General features: G+C 45.6%; 1 protein-coding gene across 1 annotated transcript in view; it reads right to left on the bottom strand.

Annotated features, from left to right (window-relative positions):
• LOC119175127 (UDP-galactose translocator) overlaps positions 1-13703 on the bottom strand; it is a 149056-nt gene extending 135353 nt beyond the window's left edge. The window contains exon 1 of the mRNA XM_075894693.1: positions 13261-13703. Within this exon, the coding sequence (XP_075750808.1) occupies positions 13261-13333 (73 nt within the window). The 5' untranslated portion in view covers positions 13334-13703. The remainder of the gene's footprint in view (positions 1-13260) is intronic.
• Positions 13704-16831: the final 3128 nt, after the last annotated feature.

Genomic DNA, 16831 nt, shown 5'->3' with positions numbered 1-16831 from the left:
CAGCCGGAAAGCTCGTGATGCAGCAATGGATAACGTCAGCGCCACTCTTGAGAGGTCGAAAGAGCTCGCAGTGGGAGAATTTAGCAGGGACGACATCGGCATTATGTACGACAATATGTGGCACAAATATGGCTCCAAAATGGCATCACACTGGACTTGGTTTGGATTTCGCAGTCCTGTCGAACTTCTTCCTAGCTTACAGTTGGCACAAGGCTCTGCCAGATCGAGCGGAAGTTTGGCAAGCGTTTCATGGCCGTGTCTGTGAGCGAAATGTCTGTGAGGAGTCGGCTCGAAAATGCCGAGAGGGACAAACTCATAGTGCTGGCGTATTTTAGTCGCAGTGGCCACTACAAGAAGGATTGTTCTTTTCGGTGTGCAAATTTCACCTGATTTAATAATATCTTTCATAAATAAAAACTCAACTTTAACATTAAAACTCGTTTTTCTCAAAACTAAAATTTTGCCAGTTTTTCCAATGTGCCCTCCTTTTTCGGGCACTTCTAGTGCTCAGATCTGCGTGAAATATTGCCCAAATTTTTCCCAAAGTATGAAAAATGCAATTATCTAGTTTAAACTTTAATATTTTATTGTATATTAAAAAAATTGTATGTATACCTTTACTAGGATAGGTGAAATATGGACTTTTTACGTCTATTATTTTTCACGAGTATTACATATTTTTTATGTGCTTCCTAATTAGTTATTTGCACTCTAAGCTTTATTTGAAGCCTTATGAAACATGAATGATAAAAAATTACAGAATTTTAGGGATGAAAAGAGAGGGGGCAAAAGGGTTAAGGTTTTCACTTTGTCATGTTGCAGAGCTAAAAGTGTGTAACTTGCAAGAAAACTAATTATATATTTGAAATCAGCATAAAAAGTTCCATAAACAGCTCAAGTTTCATTGCTTTAGGGTGAATATTAAAGAAAAAGTGTCTTCGAGTAGCATGTCCCCTTAAGAAAAACGTTATTGTGCCCCGTTGCCTCGAGCTCACCGTCAATAGTTGTGCCGATTTGTCGACTTTGGACGTTTCCGCGCAGCCTATATGTCTGCTGCAGGAGTTGGCAAGCTTTCAAGAGCTAACTACTCTTACCATCCGGTGACTTGAACTGTCGGCGGCCGTAGAAAAATTTCACGCCAACTCGTACCCCGACTATACTGCCAACATTGAACGCATGATCAACGAGTCGCTTCTTTCAACTGAACGGTCTCTGCTGCAGGAGGTGCTTGCAGGCTACACCTCAGTCTTTGACTTTGCCCAAGACGAGACGTCTACCGTTACGCCACCGTCTTCACGTACGCAACACCTCATCTATACAGGCCAAGCACCACCAATACGCCAGAAGCCCTATTGCGTATCGCCTTCCGAAAGGAAAGTCATCGCCAAGCAAGTTGAAGAGTTGAAGACATGCTGAAGAAGGGTGTCATATAAGAATCGTGTAATCCGTGGGCAGCCCCGGTCATTCTAGTCAGGAAGAAGAACAATTGATGCAGATTCAGTGTGGACTATCGCTGCCTAAATGCCATTACAAAAAAAAAAGACGTCTACCCTTTGCACATATAAATGACGCCGTGGACTGCCTGCATTCTGCCTCCTATTTTTTTTTTTTTTCTGTTGACTTGCATTCTAGGTATTGGCAAATTCCAATGCATCCTTCAGACAAGGAGAAGGCGGCCTTCGTAACACCTGATGGTATTTTTGAGTTTAACCTTATTCCTTTCGGTTTGTGCAATGCGCCAGCGACATTCGAGAGATCTATGGATACAGTAATCCATGGACTAAAATGCGAAATTCGCATGTGCCATTTAGATGATGTGATTATCTACGAAAAGACTTTTGAAGAGCACAACCAACGCTTGTCACTTGTGTTTGAATGCTTATGCAAAGCTGGACTTGTTTTTTAAACTCAAAGAAGTGCCATTTTGGAGAACGTCAAGCCCTCGTATTAGGCTTTCACGTGGACAAAGAAGGCGTACGACCATACCCACAGAAGACCGCAGTGCTTCGCAACTTCGAGCGACCTTGAACAGTGAAGGGACTTGCGTAGTTTTCTGGATCTGTGCTCATATTTCCACCGATTTATTAAGAACTTCGTACACCTTGCCTCCCCATTAACGTCCCTTCTCCATAAAGACACACCATACATGTGGAATGATAAATGTGAGGCTGCATTTCAACAGCTGCAGTTTTTATTGACTTCAGGACCCATCCTGAAGCATTTTGATCCTGAAGCTTTCATTGAACTGCATACTGATGCAAGTGGGCTAGGTGTCGGTGCTATGCTGGTCTAACTCTGGAACGGCCGCTAGCTTGAGCCTATGCCAGTTGGACACTGAACAGAGCAAAGAAGAACTACAAACTCACGGAGCTCGAGTGCTTAGCTGTCGTATTCGCCATTCAGAAGTTCCAACCGTATCTACACGGCCACGAGTTCAGAATAGTGACCGATCATTACTCACTATGCAGGCTTGTGGGACTTCAAGACCCGTCTGGCTCGTTGGGCATTGCGCCTCTAAGAGTACAGGCTTTCTGTTACTCATAAGAGCGGACGATGTCACACAAGTGCCGACTGCTTATCCCGCCTTCCTTCAGTACAGACAAATGCTGACGACGATGACATTGATGACTAGTTTCTGTCTCGTCCAACTTCCCAGATATCAGCAGCTTCAAACATGAACAGAGCGACCCTACCCTGAAACCCTTGCTCGAAGCTGTACATAACTCCGCCGACAAACACTTCACAATTTCAAATTGCTTGCTGTTTACAAAGAAACTATTCAGCCAACCGCCTCCCATTGCTTCGAGTAGTGCCGGAAATCCTGCGCCCGGTCGTCCTTCGTTCTATGCACAGTGACATAACATGTGGTCATCTCGCTTTTATACATTATAAATTACTAGTTCAGTTCCAGAGCTCCTATAAAGGGTAGTTCATGATTTTAAAAAATGCAATCAGCCAGCCGTATCATTTTGCGTCCTTGAATGTGCATGCTGCTAGTTCTTTACCGTGATCTAAATGGCAATTTCATGTTTCAGCAAACATCTTAATGTCGTCTTTTTTTTTTTTTTTACAGCTTCATTCACAATGATAGTTATAGCGCGAGAACAGAACGACGACACAGAGACAAGAGGGACACAAAGGACACGGACACGAGCGCCATAACTATCGTCGTTCTGTTCTGTGTCACCGTTCTGTTCTCGCGCTATCGCACTATAACTATCGTCATGCCGTACCAACTAGCCCAAGCTGCCACACTTCTAAGTTTCATTCATGAGCTGTGTTATGTTTCACGCAGCTCTTAGAAGATGAATCTGTTTTCGAAGCTGACCACGTTTTCACCTGTAGATCAAAACAACATTGTGAGAAAGTGACAGTGGCTATGAGCCTATTCTACAAACGTTGTATATAAGCAAGGAATTAAACCTGTGAGCTGAAGTCGCGAACGGCAGGGGTGTCGGCAGAAATTTTTTTTCGGACAGGGTACCGCTTTGATTAGAGTCGGGCCCGGGCAGGCAAAGGTGGTACACTATTATTTTGTGCACATATACTATGGGAATTTTGGGGGGGGGGGCACAGGCTTGCTGTGCCAGTCCCTGGCTACGCCATCGTGCAGCAGACAGTCTGCACACGTTCTCACAGATTCCCAAGAGGCTTGCCGACTGTTTCTAAAAAGCGTCCTTCACAAGAGCGTCCTACGCATGCTAAGATCCAACCTCCAAGAAGACCACGGCATCACATGGTGCCCTGCCCACGAAGGTGTAGGAGGAAACGAACGGGCAGACCGCATAGCTCGAGCATTAACTTTCCGAGCCACGGACATACTGACCCGGGCAAATTACTTCACACCTACGCTGCAGCGAGATATCCTTGAGAGCCAAAGACTTGCCCGGCAGACGATGGCGCCGCCCCACCCTAAACTCACCCGCTGGCAATCCAGGGATTGGAGATGAATACAGACGAACACATATCCCAACACACACACTTATCAAAGTCCAGCCATACCAATTTGCCGACCGCTGCTCTTGGTACGGTGACACACCGACACTCCAGCACATCACATGGACTTGCCAACAAAGACCAGCAGAGGGCAACTCACCCCTAATCGCACAAAACGAATTTAAAAGGCCGTGGGAGGTGCGACTCACCCGGCAGGACCTGGCAAGCCAGAGGACAACCTTAGACCAGGCCGAGCGAGCCGCTCGGGCCAGTGGGGCCCTGGAATAAGGGCTCCACCCACGGAAACCTTAGTATGCCGTTTCAATAAATATTTATTCCTCCTCCTCCTGGCTACGCCACTGGCGGATAGAAACCAGGCCACGAAATAGATCGAGATAAGGTGAAAATAGATAAAATAAAGGGAAAGGAAAATGACTTCCGCACTATCTTGACTCTCTGACAATTCAGACAACGGTGCACATTTTTAATGTAATAACAGCAACTTTCCCCACATGTATGCTCCTACGTTCTATTTTAAAATATACATAATCAGACCGTTTTTGGCGTATGCATGTGGGAGGTAGTGGCCAGATACTGCACCAGGGTGGCCAATCGTTCTCTGGTGAGGTAGTGCGTTCCCGGCAGTGGTTACCGGTGAGGCCACACCCCAGGCGTCGTAATGCAGTTCCATCACCACGCGGATTTTTTTTTTATCCGGTTGGGAACTGCGCGGCACCGGGATTTGAACCACGGACCTTTTGCATGCGAGGCGGATGCTCTAACCACTACGCCATCGCTGCTTTGATTAGAGCATCCGCTTCGCATGCAAAAGGTCCGTGGTTCAAATCCCGGTGCCGCGCAGTTCCCAACCGGATAAAAAAAAAATCCGCGTGGTGATGGAACTGCATTACGAGGCCTGGGGTGCGGCCTCACCGGTAACTACCGCCGGGAACGCACTCCCTGACCAGAGAAGGATTGGCCACCCTGGTGCAGTATCTGGCCACTACCTCCCACATGCATACGTCGAATAACTCCCGGCCCTCAGTCCCCAGAAGCTGTGAAGCAACTGACCACGGCGGCGGTCAGATCTGCAACGCAGCAGAGGGTGCTAAGAATCTCTGGATCCGGACAGGCCGCCATTGGAACCTGAACTTGGCAACGTTTAACGCTAGAACCTTATCCAGTGAGGGAAGTCTAGCTGTACTGTTCGAGGAGCTAGAGGGTGTTAAATGGGATATAATAGGGCTCAGTGAGGTTAGGAGGACAAATGAGGCCTATACGGTGCTACAGAATGGGCATGTCCTTTGCTATCGGGGCTTGGCTGACAAAAGAGAACTGGGAGTGGAGTTCCTAATTCACAGAAACATAGCTGGCAACATAGAGGAATACTATAGCATTCATGAAAGGGTGGTAGGTATCGTAATTAAACTGAATAAGAGATACAAGATGAAGGTGGTACAGGCTTACGCACCTACATCCAGCCACGATGACGCTTCAGTTGAAAGCTTCTATGAAGACGTGGAATCGGCAATGAGTAAGGTAAAAACACAGTATACAATGCTGATGGGAGACTTTAATGCAAAGGTAGGGAAGAAGGCAGGAGACCAGGCAGTAGGAGATTATGGCATCGGTACTAGAAACACCAGAGGAGAGCTACAAGTAGAATTCGCAGAACGCAATAATTTACGGATTTTGAATACCTTCTACCGTAAACGAGGAAACCGCAAGTGGACATGAAGGAGTCCTAATGGCGAAAATAAGAACGAAATAGACTTTATAATGAGTGCACACCCAGGCATCGTGCAGGATGTGGAAGTGGTTGGCAAGGTACGATGCAGTGACCATGGAATGGTACGGTCTCAAATTCGCCTAGATTTGAGAAACGAACGACAGAAACTGATACGCAAAAAGCCAATCAATGAGCTACCACTGAGAGGGAAAGTACAAGAATTCAGAATATCGCTTCAGAACAGGTACTCGGCTCTTAGTGAGGAAATTAACCTTAGCATAGATACAATGAATGATAATCTGACGAGTATCATTACGGAGTGTGCAGTGGAAGTTGGAGGCAGGGTAGTTAGACAGGACACTGGCAAGCTTTCCCAGGAAACCAAGAATCTCATTAAGAAGCGTCAAATCATGAAAGTCTCAAGTGCAACAGACAAAATAGAACTGGCAGAGCTTTCGAAGCTGATTAATAGGCGTAAGGTATCCGATGTAAGATGGTATAACATAAAGAGAATTGAACACACTCTGAAAAACGAAGGAAGCGTCAAAGCAGTGAAGAGGAAACTTGGAATAGGCAAAAATCCGATGTATGCACTAAGGGACAAAGAAGGCAAAATATCTACCAATATGAATAGGATAGTTAAAATAGCGGAGGAGTTTTATAGAGATCTGTACAGTAGCCGGGACAACCACGACTTTAATACTATAAGAACTAGCAGTAACCCAGACTACACCCCACTAGTAATGATAAAAGTCAGAAAAGCTTTGGAGAGCATGCAAAGAGGCAAAGCTGCTGGTGAGGATCAGGTAACATCAGATCTGCTGAAAGATGGAGGACAAATTGTGTTAGAAAAACTAGCCACCTTGTTTACGAGGTGTCTCCTGACGGGAAGGGTACCAGAGTCTTGGAAGAACGCTAACATCATCTTAATACATAAGAAAGGAGATGACAAGGACTTGAAGAATTACAGGCCGATTAGCTTGCTCTCTGTAGTATACAAGCTATTTACAAAGGTAATTGCTAACAGAGTAAAGAAAACATTAGAATTCAATCAACCAAAGGAACAAGCAGGATTTCGAACAGGTTACTCAACAATCGACCACATTCATACTATCAATCAGGTAATAGAGAAATGCTCAGAATATAACCAACCACTATACATAGCCTTCATAAATTATGAGAAGGCGTTTGATTCAGTAGAAATATCAGCCGTCATGCAGACACTGCGGTATCAGGGCGTCGATGAAGTATATATAAACATCCCGGAAGAAATCTACAGGGGATCAACTGCTACCATAGTGCTTCATAAAGAAAGCAACAGAATACCAATCAAGAAGGGTGTAAGGCAGGGGGACAAAATCTCCCCAATGCTATTTACCGCGTGCTTACAGGAGGTTTTCAGAAGCCTAGAATGGGAACAGTTAGGGATAAGAGTTAATGAAGAGTACCTTAGTAACCTGCGCTTCGCCGATGACATTGCATTGCTGAGTAACTCAGGGGACGAATTGCAACTCATGATTACGGAGTTAGACAAGGAGAGCAGAAAGGTGGGTCTTAAAATTAATCTGCAGAAAACGAAAGTAATGTACAACAACCTCGGAAAAGACAAGCGCTTCGAGATAGGTAATAGTGCACTTCAAGTTGTAAAAAACTATGTCTACTTAGGGCAGGTAATAACCGCGGAGCCGAACCACGAGATTGAAGTAACTAGAAGAATAAGAATGGGGTGGAGCACATTTGGCAAGCACTCTAAATTATGACAGGTAGATTGCCACAATCCCTCAAGAGAAAGGTATACAACAGCTGTATCTTGCCGGTACTTAGCTACGGAGCAGAAACCTGGAGACTTACAAAGAGGGTTCAGCTTAAATTGAGGACAACGCAGCGAGCAATGGAAAGAAAAATGGTAGGTGTAACCTTAAGAGATAAGAAGAGAGCAGAGTGGATTAGGCAACAAACAGGGGTTAAGGATATCATAGCTGAAATCAAGAAGAAGAAATGGACATGGGCCGGGCATGTAGCACGTAGACAAGATAACCGCTGGTTGTTAAGGGTAACTAACTGGATTCCAAGAGAAGGCAAGCGGGTTAGGGGGAGACAGAAGGTTAGGTGGGCAAATGAGATCAAGAAGTTTTCGGGTATAAATTGGCAGCAGCAAGCACAGGACCGGGTTAACTGACGGAACATGGGAGAGGCCTTTGTCCTGCAGTGGACGTAGTCAGGCTGATGATGATGATGATGATGATGATGATGATGATGATGATGATGATGAATCAGACCGCTTGCACATTCATCTTCCGTTGTGAACGAGGCTCCTGTGGGGAAATTGGAATGATCTGCTTTTATGTGAACATTCATGGTCTGTGCTCATTTTAACCTCTTGGGCTCGAAATAACAACCACAACAAAGAAAGAGAGAGGGGACAGCAGCACTGCCAGCGGCTGTGACAGTGGTATCGCATTCGCAGCGAACTGTGGCACACCGCCGTTAACTTTTACTGCGACTTTCGCGTATTGTAGTCTGCAGAAGCCCGCTGTTGCGACTCCGGGTCCCGCAGGTCTCAGTTTGGTAGCGGGCCCCCGTCCAAGGACCCATCGTCGAACAAGTCAATTGAGGCACTCGTAATAACGACAACAATTTATTTACATGATTTGTAACGGAGAGTTAGAAAATAGGTGATCAAGTGATGAGAACTGTACATGAGAGCTGTTGGACTGTAGAACTTCAGAACTGTAGAACTTGTGGAACTTGAAAATACACAAGAGTCTTCGTTTATATAGCGCCGCGTTGCCAACACTGGGCGCACTGTCCACGGCTTCAGCCAATACGGCGCTCCATGGTCTAGATGCTCCACCCACGAAGGAGGGGAAAGACACCACACAATGCATGAAGAGAGGGCACAGTCTACACGATGCCCAAATATGGTCACAAACGCACTGCACCGACGTTTTTGCACACGTCACCAAGTTTTACGCACGTCCGATGAATTTGACTTCGAAGACTCTTCCGGCAGCTGGGTGAGGTTCGAAAAACCGGCTGCCAGTACACGTGTCAAACTTGCCTGACTGTTTGGGTAGGACAATGTAGTGTTGGGCCAGCATATCTTCAAAATATGCCACCCCATTCAGTCGATCCTATGGAGAAAGGGGAAAAGGAATAGTCAACTAATCCCTTGTCGCTGAGGCGGGCTCTGGCAAGGCTACAGAACATAGTGCATTATCCTTTTCTTCACCCCCACATTCCATCCTGGTTGTTTGCTAGAAGCTGTGGCGTAGCAGTGCATATCCTGGGGCTCCGCTTGTCCTCGCAAGATGCAGCCACAACCAATTTAGCTTTAGCTTGCAGCCTGAACTGAAAATACCATGCTAGTTCCGGTATTTCCAGATCCTCGGTGACCTCGAAAATGGCCCAGCTGCCTCCATGTCTGCTTCGAAAGCCTTGCTCGCAGCAAACACAATGGCCTTTCTTGGCTCGTGTGCCTTCCTTGCGCAGACCGGTCCTGGCCCCTTGTCACGTTTTGCTGACAGGAAACCACCCGTCTTGACAGCACACCCTCGCTTGGAATGCATCGACACATTTTCGTCCCTTTCACAAAGGCCGAAAAACTTCAATAATGATGACGGTCGTAACACCGCGCTCCTTAAGCCAGAGCAATACAACGATGTTCAAAAATGATAACACCGCGAAGACGCGGATAAAAACAACGCATCCAACCACCAGCTTTCCTTCGCCAGAGCGAAGCAAAATCGCATGATCCAACTCTGCACGTCAAAGCGATCGCAGCGCTCGAGCCTCCAGTGGTGGACCTAGTGCCCAACATGTCAGCGCCACAAGTAATCCAGTACTGCTATGGCAGGTTATTTTCCACCCATTTCACCACCGACATCCACTTTTGAAAAAGTCGGCATCGACTTTCTCAGACCCCTTCCTAATACCACATTTCGCCACCGATATGTTATAGTGTACGTGCATTATTTAACTTGTTATACGGAAATGAACGAACTGACATCGGCCACAGCAGCCGCTGTTTCCTCTTTTGTGTTACAACGGGTCATACTGTGTCACAGTGGTATCAGTGACCGTGGACGGCAATTTATCGCCGATGTGGTTGAAAAAATCTTGAGCCTCTGTGGCTCTTCTAATCGCCACTCCACCCCTTATTATCCACAAACAAATGGTCTGACCGAGATAACCAATCGAACTCTTACGAATATGGTATCGATGTACCTTGATGCTGACCACAGAAACTGGTACGCCGGCTTACTGTTTGTTACTTACACATATAACACCGCCAAGCATGAAGTTACTGGACATTCGCACTTTTTTCTGCTTTACCCACAAAACCCTCAGAGTTTTCCTGACACACTATTAGTTTCTATTACCTTTCTCGCATCAGGAAGATCTGTCAATCGCTCAGTTTGTTGTGCTGAAGAAGCACGTCAATTAGCATGCCTTCGAACATTGTCCTCTCAAAAAGAAGGCAAGAGTCGCTACCATGCGAAGCATATCCCCGTAAAGTTTTCTCCTGGCGACTAGGTTTGACTGTGGACTCCTGTTCGTAAAAAAGGATTGTACCGGAAGTTTTTAGCAAACTATTCCGGCCCATTCGTAATAATCGCTCGTCTCAGTGACGTGAATTATGTTGTCGTCCGAGTCACAGCCAATAACTGGTGTTCGCGCGTTATGCAAGTTGTTCACGCAACCTGCCTCAAACAGTAACATCATAGGCTAATTTAAGTCGCTCGGCGAGCTTCGTTTGCCCCCCGGGGAAAATGCAACAAAGATGTGCGAACGTACGGGACGTGGAAGAAGAAGAATAGTAGTGTAGCCGGCGCTTAGACTGTGTGGTTGGGTGAACCGGACTAGGCCTGTCTCAAAAGTATGCTGCTCTTTCCCAATGCCATTTCGTAAATAAACACATTCACTCGTAACAATATATTGGCTACTGGGGCGAACGATGGCTAGGGCTATTGCCACTTTCGCTACCTCAGGGTTTCCCCCACTTACACTACATTAGCTGACTGATTGCTTGTCAGTATTTAGGACTGCCACTGCTAAGGCACGTTGATCTACGTACTCTGCCTCAACTATGAACAGCACTTCCTTTTCCCTACCAAAGTCTAGTAGTAAAGACCTGGCTCAACTCTCCCTTCAACCCCGTTTTATATCAGGATGCACGTTCTTGGGTACACTAGCCACATGGAGCTTTTCTCTGACGGGGCTAGGAAGTGATTTCTCAACATGCTGCTTGCTATCCCAAGTTTGTCTAGTAAGCTCCAGCTCATTGTGTCCTGGATAGTTTTTCTAGTTGCAAGATTTGTTGTGCCTCTATTAGCTGTTCAAGCATACTGTGCATGCATAACTGTAGTATAAGTTCCGTGCTTGTGCTGTCTGAAAGGTCCAGTGCCATCTAGTGTGTTCTCCTAATTAGGATGTTCAGCTTGGTCTTTTCAGCAGCGTACCGATGTGGTAGGCGGTCACTTATGCAGTGTGACTAATCACAAAAGAATAAATGAGTCCGACGATACTGGCCTCTTTTATGCCTCGATGTCTATTGGTGATTCTTCTGATGAGTCTCATCGTGTTTATGACCTTAGTCTCCAGATTTTTTATCGTTGCTCCATTTGATTCTATTTGAGCACCTTAATCTGCTTGACCCTAGGAATTTCTTGCCCCTTTTTTGGTGTGTATGCAAATTTCTTCTTACTCAGCATGCAGGTGGAACACTTCGGGAGTCTTCGCTTAAGCCTCGAGCTGTATAAGAGAAGTTCGCATTTTCCTGACGAGCAGACAAGACCAGTTTCTACAAGGTACTGTTTCATTACCTCAATCACAGTCTGTAGCCGCTTCTATATTTCTCCGTCACTTCCCTCGCATACCCAAATTGTAAGGTCGTTTGCGTATATGGCATGATACACTCTCTCTATGGTGTTTAGGCGTTCGGGTAGGCCGATCATAATGAGATTATAAAGCATTTATGAGATGAAGGAGCCTTGTGGGGTGCTACCACTGCTAAAGCTCCTGTCTTCGGATGCGAGCTTGCCCGGTGTTAAGAAGACATTTCTAATTGTGAAAAAATCCTTCATGTACTTGTATGCTCGGTTGCCTAGATTTAGCGTAGCTATCTTGCATAGTATGACAATGTGAGCTGCAGCGTCGAAAGCTTTCTTGAGGTCTAAACCTACAATGGCCCTGGTACCTCTCGTCTTGTTGTCAAGTATCAGTTGCTTGATTTGCAAGATCACATCTTGCATAGAGAGGTGAGCTCAAAACCAGAGCATGGTGCCTGGGTACACTTCAATGTAGTCAAAATGTGCAATTATACGACTGAGGAAAGTGTGTTCCATCAATTTTCCGATACGACGTAAGAGATATGGGGCAAAGGTTAGCAAAATCTAAGGGTTTGCCAGGCTTGAGAATGAGCACCATTTTTGCTCTTTTCCATTGATCAAGTATGGACGCTCAGGTCCAGCATTTGTTGATGTACTTGGTCAGATCAGAGATGGTCTCATTGTCCAAGCCACGAAGGACCTTATTGGTTATGTCGTCCGGTCCCAAAGCCGATTTGCTCTTGACCTTTTGCAGAGTGGCCCAGATTTCCGCCTCGTCAAAGCCCCCGTCCAGAGTGTGGTTGGATTTTCCCGTGTAATACACGTGTGAAATAGTACCGTTCTGAGAGGCATATCTGTCACAGAGCTCCGAAACAATTTTTTCCTCGTCCTTGATGTGTGTGTGCATTATACTGCGCATGGTTTTCTTTTGATTTGCCTTGTTCTTGGTCGGGTCTAGCAGGTGCTAGAGGAGATGCCACGTGTTACTGGTGCCAATCTGTCCATCCACTATGTAGCAGATCTCATCCCATTGCTGTGTGGATTTTTTTTTTAATCAAACAGACATGGACAAGCAGGATCTTATGTGTTTTAATGCAGGGAAAGTTATTAGTTTTTTTTTTTTACTGTAGTCAGTTTGATTACCAGTGACTTATTGTAGTCAGACACTTTGATGTCATTGGGATCGTTTTAGAATGTCCCATTTGTAGCACATTAGGTGTCGTACATTTACCTTAATTTCTCTATTAGAGCACTGCTGTTGATAATATTGCCGTTTTAGACATTACCAGACATTGATCTTTCACCCCGACGAAAATTATTTGCCTTTAGTGTCTCTTTAGGATACGCGATACATTGTCGAATATAGCAGAAGCACAAATAGTCGTCTTGAGAGACCTATCGCGATAGATACAAGATACCCAAAGCATGGAGTTTCTATGACTCAAAAAGTATCTAAGATACATGTATCTTCAATACTGCCCAGCCCTGGTCACCTGTATCTATCGTCCTGCTTCGTGTTACACCACCCGAACATATAATAAGGGATAGAAATTTGATATGGTGCTAATGGGAGTACCGTATTTTGGATAGAGTTCTTGGGCAAGCATTATGCAAGCCAAACAGTTATCGTCTCAATATTAAGTTAGAGCCATTATGAATTTTATCCTATTTCTGACTGAGACTGGTAATAAACATTCATTTTTAAAGTTCCAGAGTCATATGCTTCTCATCAAGAACCTACAAGAAAAGAAATCAGCCACGTACCAGTTTTGATTTGTTCAGCGACGGAAGCACTAGATCCGACTAGTAAAACTTGGTCCTTCCTGACGCCCGTCATGACAACTGTTCACACTCGATAGGTGTCTCAAGCTTGGGTGCAATGTTTTGAGGCAAGTCGTGCGCGAAACAACAGGTCGAGAATGTTAATTCTTCAATGGCTTGCAGCAAGACAGGACGCGTGTCATGTGCATACGTGTATATCCCCCGGCACAGCAGTACTCATATGATGCACATGCGATCCCGCGGAACGAGTACAGTTATTCTACGCACACACACAAAACAAATAGACTGCTCTACTACTGTCGAAACATGCTTCCGCCATCTAACACAGAACTTCGTACCATTGCGCACAGAGAAGCGCGAACACGGGGGTTCTCCGATTTTCAGGCCTCTGGCAGCTCTCTGGAAGCCAAAGCCAACGCCTCCTACATTTCCTATGCCTGCCGGATTAGCGCGAAACGCCGGTCATCTATGGCGGCGCTGCCTACGTACGGGTAACAGGGTCGCCAAGCCATAGCTTTTTTAGGGCAACCCAGAGCCCTGAGGTATGCCACCATACCAAGGTGTAGCACCATACCGAAGCTGCCCGAAGATCGCAAAATCCACATTTCCTTCCTCCGTGGCAAAATCGAACTCTAGAACAGCCAGCGTAAACGTAAACAAACGCTACTGTCGTAGCAATACTTTTTTGCAGACTAGTTGGTTCATACTGGAAAAATTGAACCACTGCACAAACTTGAAAGAAAACAAGGAAGACAGGAAAGAGCGCGACTACCAAATGTTTATTGTCGTTTCTTGAAGCCAATATATACGCATGCTACGCTGCGCATTGTGTTCTCTTCCATTTCTCTTCTTTTGTTTTGTTCATTAGCGTTCTTGTTCTATTTCCCATGTGACGCTACGTAATGTTTCGTAAAGTTTTATGTTATTATAGTTTTTGACTCTCTCGGCGTACTGCTTCTTCGGGTTGCTCAATTGGGGCTGCTTGGAGTGAATATAAAAATGTTATTTTATTGTTTTATTTGGTGCTAAGCGCAATTTTTAGGGTTTTTTTAAACAAAAGTTTCTAGAGTACATTTCATTTTTTCACGCTTTTGTTGATGCTTGGTGCAATAAATAATAAATGTCAAATTTTAAAAAAAGATGAGCGCACACCTTGGGAATACGCAGTTTAGATTGCGGTGGGTATCACTTTTGTATTTTGCCATTTTTCATTTTTGTCATTGTGGTGGCAGTCAATTTTGATTTGATTTGTTTTGGGTCGGCTTTGTTTGCGGCATCTTTGGTTTTGTGCGCATCGTGGAAGCGCAGAGTAGCATGCGTATATATTGGCTGCAAGAAACGACAATAAACAGTTGGTAGTCTGCGCTCTTTCCTGTCTCCCTTGTTTTTCTTCAAGTTTGTGCAGCAATTCAATTTTTCAAATCTACCGTCATGGCAGCAAATGAAACTGTGCGTCGCGTGCGCGTTGGTTTTTTTCTGCATTTTTCTGCAGTGCTGAGAAAGAAAACCATCAGTGCTGAGCAAAAAAACCAACTGCATTGAGTGCAATTGTGTGCCCCTTTTCACACAGCACAAAGATGAGCGCACCCGAGTCATTGTCGAGGCCGCGCAGATGGCACGCGAACAGGTGCCTTGTATTAGCAAGCCCTCCGTAGCTCTTTTCGGTGCGCGCAAGTAGTTATATTATCTTTACATTTCTGTATCGTTTCTTTATAAATTTTTCTTTACCGTTTTTCTGTGCTTTTTTTTTCTCTTACTCATGTTCTGCTCTTTGTGCCATATGGTTTTTGTCACATGGTTACTGTCTCCTCAGTGGCGTAACTAGGGGGGGGCAAGGGGGTACAAGTGCCCCGGGCGCCACTAGGGAGGGGGCGCCAAGCCGAGTCCTCGGGTTGGCGCCCCCTGGAAAGGTTGTCAATGTTTTTTTCCGTAAAACCGCCTGGAAGGGGGGAGGGGCGAGGTTGTAATGTACGACTGGAAGTGGGGATGGTGGTGAAGGAAAGGGTTGCCGCAATGGCTTTTGCATCGGGAAAAGGATCCTCTATTTTCATTTTGCTGCGCTACCTCCGTGCCTTCCCATGACCCTCGGCTAATTAAGCTTTGTTTTGTGCTCCGCAGCACTGGGTTAGATGAGTTTCAGCGAACCCCACCAGCCTCCCAAACCACTTACTGAAAGCTTCCCTGAAACCAACCACGTACGTAAACAAAATAAAATAAAAAAGTTCGAATGCACCTTTTTTGAGTAAGAACAGAAAACTCCAACGAAATAGCCGATCGTCCAACGACTAATCGTCCACGCAGCGGCGGAAGGAAGGGCGAATATAATCCGTGACCTCGGCACCAAAGGCTAAACAAAGGCGTTTATTCGCAGAGTTCTCTGGAGGAAAGACGGAGAAAGCGTGACACGACGGCGACGTTTGTTGATTCCCTGCATCGCGGGCGCCAGCAAAGCAATAGAAGGGCGGGGGTCAACGTTTCCCACATGCCATCCACCGCCATGGGCAGGTTCATCCTTTGGCCCAAAGAACACGCACCTGCGAAAAAAGCGCAGAGCGTAGTGTACCCGACAGCATGTGCCGACTGCCCCGCTTCGTACGTTGGAGAAACCAAGAACTTCCCTGAAAGAATGCGGCCGCACAAGGATGACCTCCATCAATGGAACAGCGAACGGAGCGAAACGGCAGAACACTCCGACCAGTTTAACCCCCATACCAGACCCGAGGGCGCGGTGTCTAGCTGGTTGCTTTGTTTTGTACTCACCCTGCATTCCTTGGGATGCACAAATAGCGCGAAAGCTTAGGTACGAGAAACTTGGGCCTGGGAAGCGCCCGTGCCGTCAAGATTTTTGCAGTGTGGACTGGAAGAGAACAATGACGGGTAAGGGACTTCCGGAAGTTTGAATAAAAAAAGAAAAATACTATACAAAAACGCGGGCGTAGCTCATCGAAATCAGAACTGGTGGCCCTTGGCCTCCGAAATGGCCCGCCGCGCGCCAGTAGGCAATCGCGGAAGCCTACATTAGCGCTAATAATAATAATAATATAATAATAATAATAATATTATTTAATATTATTATTATTATTATTATTAATATTATTAATATTATTATTATTATTATAATTAATATTATTATTATTATTATTATTATATAATAATAATAATAATAATAATAATAATAATAACAAACATTATCACGGGCATAATGAGGGGCGCGGAAATATATTTGCCCTGGGCGCCGTCCTATCTAGTTACGCCACTGTGTCTCCTCTATATATTTTTGCGCTCTGCGCAATAAACTCCGTTGGAAAATAGCGCTCGTGTCCTTCTTGTCTCTGTGTCGTCGTTTTGTTCTCGCGCTACAACTATCGTCATGCCACACCAACTAGCCAAGCTGCCACACTTCCAGTAAGCTTCCACGACTAAAATATTCTGGAAGCGTCTGGCGACCGTCGGGCTCACCGCGGGTCGCAGAACCGTCCAACCCGAGCACAGAACACCGACACGAGAAAATCGAACGCCAACCGGAAGTGCACCGCGGTAGGGGACGGAGCAG

The sequence above is a fragment of the Rhipicephalus microplus genome, chromosome 5 (assembly GCF_043290135.1).
Source record: "Rhipicephalus microplus isolate Deutch F79 chromosome 5, USDA_Rmic, whole genome shotgun sequence".
NCBI classification, from domain to species: domain Eukaryota; kingdom Metazoa; phylum Arthropoda; class Arachnida; order Ixodida; family Ixodidae; genus Rhipicephalus; species Rhipicephalus microplus.
Note: the sequence above shows the minus strand (reverse complement) of the source record. Positions and strands in the feature narration are given on the sequence as shown.